At 41.1% G+C, this 9,860-nt stretch overlaps 1 protein-coding gene across 3 annotated transcripts; it reads right to left on the bottom strand.

The window, feature by feature from the left end:
• Nucleotides 1-480: 480 nt before the first annotated feature.
• TMEM250 (transmembrane protein 250) lies at nucleotides 481-8,658 on the bottom strand. 3 transcript variants are annotated; one of them, XM_069108374.1, is made up of 2 exons: nucleotides 8,001-8,658; nucleotides 481-3,471 (listed from the first exon to the last, which is right to left on the bottom strand). In XM_069108374.1, exon 2 carries the CDS (start codon nucleotides 3,338-3,340, stop codon nucleotides 2,921-2,923), a length of 420 nt encoding a protein of 139 aa, XP_068964475.1. In that variant the 5' UTR covers nucleotides 3,341-3,471; nucleotides 8,001-8,658; the 3' UTR covers nucleotides 481-2,920. The 3 variants fall into 3 exon arrangements, with proteins under 3 accessions (XP_068964475.1, XP_068964476.1, XP_068964477.1); XM_069108375.1 differs by having other exon boundaries at nucleotides 8,452-8,658; XM_069108376.1 differs by having other exon boundaries at nucleotides 8,472-8,658.
• Nucleotides 8,659-9,860: the final 1,202 nt, after the last annotated feature.

Here is a 9,860-nt window from a genome sequence, read left to right as displayed (position 1 = left end):
TAAAGCTACCCAAAAGCCTAGAAAGATCTTTTTTTTTTTTTTAAAGCAATTGGGGTTAAGTAACTTGCCCAAGGTTACATGGCCATTTATTTTGTGTGGGTGTTAAGTATCTGAGGCTGGAACCCATCCTGGGTCCTCCTGACTCCTGGGCTGGCGCTCTTGCTGTGCCACCTAGCCGCCCCTAGAAAGATCTTTTTAACTAACCTTACAACTTATTTTTAAAAATTTATTTTGCTTTTTTTTTTGGAAGCAAGGCAATTGGGATTAAGTGACTTGCCCAATGTCACACAGCTAGTGTTAAATGTCTGAGGTCACATTTGAACTCAGGTCCTCCTGATTCCAGGGTGGGTGCTCTATTCACTGAGCTACCTAGCTGCCCCTGACAACTTTTTCAAACAATAAAAACTGCAATTTTGCTTGTTAGTTCCCTATAAACAGTATAACTGAAATACATTTGAATATAAGCAATCACTCCATCAACACATTAAAAAAATAAGTTTAATGCAGGTGGTACGTCTCATAAAGAATTTAACAGGCACTCAAGACATTGAGCTGTTTGTTTTTTTGTGTGTTCCAAAGTCAATTCAAGGTACAATTCAAATACTTGCATCACTGTTTATACATTCATTGGCTAAATAGCAAGATTCTTCCTGCTATCAGGACTTTGTTAAAACGCACACACATACTAGAACCCTCAATCAGTGCATCCGATAGGGAGCTCCACTTTAAAGACATGAATGTTTTTTAGTGGATTTAGGTTGAATGAATTAAAAAAAAAACATTTTTTTGAAAAAATAATATGTATGCATGACTAGTGCAATAAGATTTTTAGCAGGCAGTAAAAATGAAATCAATGCATTTAAAGCTATCATATCTGCCCATCACATAATCAAGTTCTAAAACTAGCTTTGCTTAGCCAGTTTATTTAACCACCTTAAAAACATTTTTTTTTTTTTGCAGAGAAAACCTTAAAAAAAATTTCAAAGAGCAAGTTTTTCTACAACCACAATTTTCCCTGATTTGAACTTTCTTAAGTTTGTCAAATGACATGCCTTTTTCCTTACAATCTATCCTCACAACTAGGCTTAGAAAAGAGTTTCTCTGCCCCCCAGTCAGTTTTTTTGCCCTTGTCCCGGAAAAGGTTATATGTGCTGAGGCTTGTGTCAAATGAGAATGCAATTTTTTCACTTTGATTACCACACATATGCATAAAATTCAGAGATAATGATTTTAGGTGGAAAGGGAATGGGTGACCAGCATTGGCTTACTAATTATCCTCTCAATAACCAATAATAGCTTCCCTCAAGTAGTTATCCTAGCCACAGTATAAAAAGACCTAGTAGAGTATGGTGACAGAAAGATTTTCTTGTATATTTTACTTTCCTTCCTTGTTATTTAAAGGTATTCCAATGAAAATAGGATCTTTGTTCCTTTGTAGTCCATCTGTTCCTGCATCTCTTTATGTACCTGAATTCATCTTATGTCTTAAATGCTTTCATAGCAACCAAGGCAGGAAATACAGAGCAGACAAGCCCTTAATAAACAAAGATTCAATATTCATTCAAATGCCTTAAAATTTAGAAGAAATGCTTTAAAAAAACATTTTCCATGACAAATAACTGGCAACTGGCTTTAGCATTATCTGTCTAAAGATTTCAGGTAACTGGTGTTTCAGAAAGAAGTCAAATTCTAAGAGATTTCTGCAAAAGAAATGAATTAAAATCTCTCCAAAGCAACTAAAACATTTATCAGCTTTCCCAGAAAAGTGAGTTTAGATAGATTAAAATATTTTATGATGTAATATTGCATTCTCTACAGACCTGGCCACTGATGCACAAAGGGCTCTATATTTGCTTTGCTTCTGAATTTGGCACCACTGAAACTTACAGTGCTCAGAGAACACAGCTCTCTTATGAGCTATGGCATTAGAACCAGACTCCCTGAATAAAGATCTTGGCACTGTTTGCTTCAGTTTGCTTTCAGACTGGACCTAGGTCTGCGAAACACCAAATCTGGTTGTAACCAAACAAAATTATTCACTTCCCTCTAGGTTTGAACTACCATTCAACCTCATCATTTCACTTCTCAATTATAGCTCTTTGTTTAATAGAAGAAATATGAACTTGCACCAGACCTGTGCAAACATTCTAGAAATCCAGGGCCATGCAAGTGGTTTAATGGCAGTGCATCGCATTACTAAAGTGGAGTCCAACTTTTTCCTAAGGCAGGGTAGGGATTAGGAACACTAAGGAAGAAGAATGGACGTGGACGTTTGGCCCACAGGGAAGGGAAGTGCTTTCAGGCTTGCTCCTTGGCCAGCACACAGAGCAAAACTGTTGAGGCATGTCTCATTCCTTTGGTAGGTTAAGAGAAATACCCCAAAATGTGAAACTGGTAAGGAGAAGAGGAAGCCACACCAAGGTCCTGAAAGTGCAGACTTGATAAAGAGGACCCTACTGCATTATATTTATTAAAAGTGAACATAAACTACATTAAAATAGAGGAAAGAGGAAGAATACAATGTAGCAGCAGGGGGAGGGGAAGCTAAGAGCCAAAAAGCAAAGAGAAGGAGAGAGCCTTGATTTTGCCTTTACAAATGTCACAGCCCTTTTCTTTCCCATGCCATAAACACAGTAAGATGGTCAGAGAGCAAATAAAAATACTGCCTCTGATCAGGGCACTACTTGCTTTGTTTGGTATGGTGAAAAATCCGTCTTTGGGATGGGAGACAAACAGAAGGAAAAATGACCCAACATTCCCCGTGTCATTTCATTTCAGACAGGTCATTGTCTTTACCAAAGAAAATATCTATATACTGCATATACATATATCAGTCATAAATAAATAAATTAAACCAAAGGAGAAAGTGGATACATCAGATGTAGTCACAGCTGCCCAAGCCTGCATGCACACCTCCTATTTACATGTCCACAAAGACCATGAAACACCAGCCCAGACCTCCCACCAGCAGCATAGTCACATGAATCCCATAAATGAGCAGCTCATTCATCAAGCTGAAATCAACCCGCCTTCGTCCCAGCAGTAGGAGAATGATGGACAGCTTGTACTGGAAACGCAGAAAGATGCGGATGCCAAGGTATTGAAGGCAAAACAGGATGGAGAGCGCCACCCAGAGGATGGAGGTAAACAGGCTGCAGCTGAAGTAGAGCAGGAAGCGGATAAATCCATACATCCATCGAGACTTCAAATAGATGTCGAAGTTGTTGTACTTGGTACGCACTAAATGAGTGGTTCTTACAGGCCCACAGGCGGAATGCAGGCATGTGGTATGGGGGCCGTGGAAAGACCGGACACGCCGGGGTATGGGAATTACAGGCATTGGGTACCCCACGGCTCACTGAGTTCTAGAGGACAGACTGTGTGCATAATAAGCATCATCCATTGGCAAGGAACAGAAGTGAAGAGCCTAGGCCTGTGAACTCTCTGCTGATCTTCCAGGGAGGCACATGCCTATAGGAAGAAAAAAAAGCAACAAAAAGAAAAAGCAATTCAGCTGTAAGGAACCAAACTAAAATGGGTCTTTGCCCTGAGGAAGTTTACAATCTAATAGAAATAGCAGATAAATCCTAAAGACATTCGCATTAGACTTTTAATAATGAAACACACAAACAAGTCTTTATGGCAGACAGAATAGTAGCTTGAGAGTCAAAACATGAGAGTTCTAGACTTCAGAGATCATAAAAGTTAAAGCTAGAAGGAATCTTAGAATCATCTGTTCTGGTTGCCTTATTATACTTATGAAGAAAATGAAGATCAGAGCTTAGGGACCCAAGGAACAGGGATTTGAATTCAGGTGCCCTATGTACTTAAATTACTCTTTTCTGGATCTACCACTTACTAGGTAGGCTGTTTTTACCATGAACAAGTGTAAATCACTTCATGTTTCTGGATTTCAGTTTCCCCACTTGAAAAGTAAAGGGGCCGGCTTAGATTATATCTAAGGGATTTTCTAGTTCAATTGAGATAAAATTTATTAGGCATTTGCCATGTACAAGGTATTATCTTAAGCATTAGAAGATACGAAAATAGATATGACTCAGGACGGAGTTTAGAATCCAATGGGAAAGTAGGGTGAGAGTAGGGTTAAAAATCAGGATCTTAACACCCACACAAAATAACTTAACCCCGACTGCTTAAAAAAAAAAAAATCAGAATCTTACTAAGGTAGACAGATTTGGGTCCCCTCAGAAGCCTAAAGAGTTCAAGGATATTTTAGAAGTGCTACCCAGAATAAGGAGCTCCTAAAGACTATAGTTGAAGGCTGGGCACTAACATGCTTTATCACTGCATTGTAAAGTACAAACTCATGGAAAGCAAACTATAAAGAGGCAGCTATGGTCTAGCAAATTGAGGGCAGACCTCAAAGTCAAGAAAACTTGGATTTAAACCCTGACACATATATCACACATGTGTGACCAAGGACAAACCACCCAGGTTCTCAGTGCCTTAGGCAATTGACTAACACTGAAGTTTTAGAACTGTTGGAAAATGAAACCACTGATCTGGACCAAAAAAAAAGGCAAAACATCATCAACAACTAGCAAAGTGCTTTACAAAAAAATTTTATCCTCATAACAACTCTGGAAAGGTATGCCCTATTTTTATCCCTATTTTGTAGATGAGGGAATCGAAGGTCAGAGAGGTTAAGTGACATGCCCAGGATCACACAGCTAACGTCTGATATGTACCTGGCCACCTAGATGCCTAATCTAAGGGAGTATTAGGCAAAAAAAAGTATGAGTCACACAGGACCCAAAAGTGATCACTGAACTATTTCCCCCAGTCATCATACAAAAGAGAGATTTAGGAGCAGAAAGAAAAAACAAATCTCTCCCATATTCTTTAATATATCCCTAGTGTTTTATCAGGGTGAAATGCTAGGAATTCAGTGAGAAACAATGAAGGAAGAACAAAACAGAAACTCAGGTTCTTTTAATTCTTTTCAAGTTTCTCACTCTACATAACAATATATATATTTTTTAAATTGTGGGAAACAATGGGAGGAATTTTGTTTCCACAAGATTAAAGTACCCCTCTCTTATGAGTGATAGCAGAATGAAAGTCAGAGGTGACTAGTTCTTTTTTTTTTTTTTAAGCAATCGGGGTTAAGTAACTTGCTCAAGGTTACACAGCCAGGTGTTTCTGGGTGGGTGCTAAGTGTCCGAGCCCGGGATTCGATCTCCAGAGCTTCTCAACACTGGAGCTGGTGCTCTTACTCGCTGTGCTACCTGGCCGCCCCTCTACATAACAATATTAATCTGCCTCTTGGGCCTAGGGCCTAAGCCATCACCAACAGCAACATTTTTCTGAGATCTCAAAGCACTTAAAGGATACATAGCAAGTACAAGTAATCATCTGTAACTGCTCTTTAGGATCTAGCATACTATTAATGATAGATTATGGATTTATTAAACAATTTTATGTTTTTCCAATTAAGATAAGCACAAGGTTTAAACATTTGCCCAACTCCACAATATCAGTCTTAGTCATAGTTTCACTTAAGTTCAAGGCTATTCATTCAGTCAGTAGGATCTTCCAAGAATACACAACTGCAAGTTCTGAATACTTTGTTGTTTTTAATAGTGAGAGCAGATATATAAACTGTTACTCTAATATTGTAGTTTGCTGCTTTTTTTTATGGAAAAGCTCTAAGTGAATTAAAAAATCCCAATAAGGATAAAAGATGAAATTCTGTTACAAATGAAATTGAAAGCCTACCAAGCAGAAAAAAGATGCAACTCTCACTGGTTTAACCTACTGACTTGTATGTCCATAGAACAGAACAAGCTCCTTGCTTCCATGGTGCAGAAGGTGGTGCCTGAAGATTCCTATACAGCATCTACCTAAGCACTATAGGGCTTCAGTGTTATCATCTGGTTCAGGAGTGGGGAACCTTTGGCCTCTAGGCCACATGTGGCCCTCTAGGTCCTCAAGAGTGATCCTTTGACCAAATCTAAACTTCACAGAACAAATCCCCTTAATAAAAGGATTTGTTCTGTAAAATTTGGACTTGGTCAAAAGGCCACAAACCCAAGAACCTAGAGGACCTCATGTGGCCTTGAGGGAACAGGTTCCCCACACCTGATCTGGTCTGTTTGCTTCAAAATATCTTTATTTGCTTTCCCTTCCCTTCAAGATCTCCTAGAGAATATCCCCAATATACTTACTTTCATGAAGACACTGCAACCTGGTTGACAGTTAGTTTAAGTCTATTAGCTGCCCTTTTTTGCCATGTCTTAGACATGCCAATTTCCAAGAATTATGAGATGACAATGCCCTCATTTGACAATGTTATTAAACAACTAGTGTCTTGATTTTTCCCATAAATCGGTGCATTACGATATATTTCAGGGTTAATGAGAACAAAGTGGACTATTTTTTCCACTGTTAAACTGGGAGATTTTATCACTGATTTTGCTTACAGACAGTTCTATTCTTTTTCCTACCATCAATTTGTGAAGCACTATGAGATACACTCTGATTAATCTTCAATTAAAAGTCAAATTTTTGACACCAAAGTTAATTGTTGCATTTTAATATAATTATACCACAAAAATATAATTATTTTACTAAACTTTTCAGAAAATAAAGTAGTTGGCTTTGGTCCATTTTTCCATATGACATCTGGTCTGTTCTTCATTTCCATGTGCTAAGTCTAGAAAGTCATTCTCTGAGACTTTTCTTATCTATAAAAGGGATAATTTCCTTGGAGAACAGAGATATAAGAAGACTTAATTGTCAGTATTTTTGAAGCACTTGAGTTTCCTCTATAAACACATTTTAATCATTTTAAAGCGCTTAGCACAGTGCCTGGTACATACTAGGTACTTATGAAATGTTTATTTATTGATGATAGGTCTTAAAACAGATTTGAGTATGAATCATGACTTTTCATTTATTTTTAACAAATGTGATGCTAATCTTTAGTTACACTATGATGGGAGTTAATTTTTATTATCTTATATACCTACTCATAAAAGTGTGATACATTTAGGAAACCCCCTAAGCAATGCAACTTTACACATTATTTATTATTCATTTATTTACTTTGTAAATATGGTGCACAACACATTTAATCTCAGTCCCTTTGCTCCAAGAGGGCCTGTGAAGCAGAAATACCCACGTGTAATCTGACATACACAAGGATTCATTCTGCTCTGAAATTCTAGGCTTCCCCATGGCATTACATTTGTGATGTACTGACCTTAAGAAGAAAAATGTTGGAATGTGTTACGTTAAGAGCCTGGGATTATAAAGCAGAGACAAGAAAAAGCCTCTATGACCAGGTCTTTCATGTGGAACAGACTATGCCCATCAGTTTTGGAATTCCATATATAAATGAGGAGCGGTTAGTGTGCACTTCAATTAATTTTACTCAGCCTCCTCAAACAACCGTGGAGGCAAGGAGAAACACAAATAGAAACCAAAGGTCGGGGTTCAGGCGCCTGACCCCCTACTCTTAAAAAAACAAACCCTGATCTAACTTTTGCATCCCATCCTCCACTCTGAGTTGGTTTCTATGCCGAAAGAGAAATTGAGAAAGAGAAGAGAAATTGAAAAAAAAAAAAAACCAAACAACATTTTTTTTCAAATGATTTATCCATGTGACCAATACGTTTCTTCCCTCTCTCTTCACTGGGGAAATGAAAAGCGGTTTCCCTTCCCCTGCAAAGCAGGCAAGGAAGGAGCAGGGAGAGGAGGGAGTAAATTCAGTTCAGTTACTGCGTTCCAGATTAGGGAGGCCTAGACCGCTCCCCGCCCCCTCTCTCGGAAGGAGCAGAGGAGGCCTCAGTGGAATCGATGGGGGTCCTCCCCTTCCCTCATCGTCATCGGGCAACTACCCCTCCTAAGTCTTACTTGTCCTTCCTCCAAATGCCCATCTTCTGACCCCCGACCCCGGATACGCCCCTCTTCCCTCTCCTGGAGTTCCCTGGTTAGCTCCCGCCCCTTCCCCGTCAGGCCCAGGCCGATTCGCTCACCGTGCGCGGCCTCCGCGGCGGGGTGGTAGTCCCAGGGCCCAGGGCCGGGGGCCGGCGGGGAGGAGGCCAGGGCCGGGGGCCGTCGCTGCTGGGGCCCCTGCTGTCCCTCGAGGCCGGAGCGGCGGAACGAGGGTGGAGGCCGCATGGTGCCAGGTCCTCGGAGGGAGGAAGGTCACCAAGAGGGTCAGGCCCAGGGCCCGGGGGAGGCCGCTGGGGGCCCCCGCCCGTGTATGCCCCTCATGGGCCCCAACCAGGTATGGCCCAGCTGGGAAAGGGGAACCCTAGGCCGTTCGTGGGAAGCGTTTGTCCCAGTGAGGGAACCGTAGCAGTCGTCCCTCCGCGGCCACCGTAGGACATTCCTCTCGCCCTGCTTCTCTTCTTTTTCCCCCTTCTCGTCCCACACTTAAAAAAACAAACTTGCCTCCCCCTCCCTCCCCCGTTCCCAACCTACTCCAAAGGCGAGAACTTAACACTTCTGAAGAGTAAGGATGCGCACAGCAGCTCACGTCATGCGTCACGCGCCGTCTCTCACCGAACGAGGGCGGGGGGCGGGGGAGGTGCCTTTCTGCGCCGGCGTGCGCAGGGGCTTGACTTGTTTTCCTTCATCTTCCACACCCCCCACCTTCCCTCTTTAAGGTTTCAGTTGCACCTGCGTTCGTCTGGTCGCCAACCCGCATGCGCGGAATGTCAGCCTTCGCGCCTCTCTGCTGAGGGTTGACCACGTTCTCGTTCTGACTGTTTTCGCCCTTCCAGGTCTGGATGGATCCATTTTCCCCAGGACAGGACTTAACACTTTTTTTTTTGGAGGGCAATTGGGGTTAAGTGACTTGCCCAAAGTCACATGGCTAGTAAGTGTGTCAAGTGTCTGAGGCCGGATTTGAATTCAGGTCCTCCTGACTCCAGGGCCAGTGTTCTATTCATTGCATCACCTAGCTGCCCCTGTCCAGCTCATTTTATAGGTGAGGAAACTGAGACAAACAGGGTTAAGTGACTTGCCCGAGGTCACACAATTAATACTTATTAGTCTGAGGGCAGATTTGAATTCAGAAGGATGTCTCTCAGATTTCAAGCCTTGCACTCTATCCACTGCTCTACTTTGCTGTCTCCTAACTAGGCATAATATACAGTAATTTTTATGAACCAAAAAATAGGAGGGGGAAGATTTGAACAATTTCTTCGCTGATTTGTAAATTTATTCATGCAACAAGTCTTAGGAAAGAGTACTGTAATTTGTCATAGAAACATATGACTTGTTTGGTTTGGCCCCAGAAGGTAGAACTAAAAGGGATAGTGAAAATTGTAAAGATGCAAATTTTGGTTGCTATTTACAAGTGTAATAGGCTACTTAGGATGTAATAAGATCTCCCTCAGTGGGAAGTCTTCAAGCGCAGGCTGGATAACCACTTATCCCATTTGGTGGGTGTAATATAATGCCAAGGAAAGGCAACTTCCCAAGGTTCAGAATACCAGCATAGGTGCTCTCCATTTTATTCAGTGACCAACCAAGAACAGAGAAGATCAAAACATGACATCATTCCAAATACAGCATTTACTAAATGTGATTAAATAATCTCCAAGGACTACCCCACCCCAGGACCTTCTGATTATTCAATCAATTACAAAGTCTCTGTTCTAAATACTTCTCCACCCCTAGGCTATACCTTAATTAAGTCCACCACAAAGTCCCTCTTCTCAAATGGAGATTAGTTTCCAAACATAAGGTCAAAAGTTCCCCACCCCTGGATCACAATTGAATCTACCCCAGAGTTACATCAAGTTTAAACACAGCACTTAATACCCAAATGGAGGTCTTTTCTTCATCTTGACAGGAGGCAAGTTCTCAGCAATCTTAGTTCCCGG

Source organism: Petaurus breviceps, unplaced genomic scaffold (genome assembly GCF_028583685.1).
Source record: "Petaurus breviceps papuanus isolate PSGF00001 unplaced genomic scaffold, PetGlider_PUasm1.0 90383, whole genome shotgun sequence".
In the NCBI taxonomy this organism is placed as follows: domain Eukaryota; kingdom Metazoa; phylum Chordata; class Mammalia; order Diprotodontia; family Petauridae; genus Petaurus; species Petaurus breviceps.
This window is presented reverse-complemented; position numbering and strand designations above follow the sequence as displayed.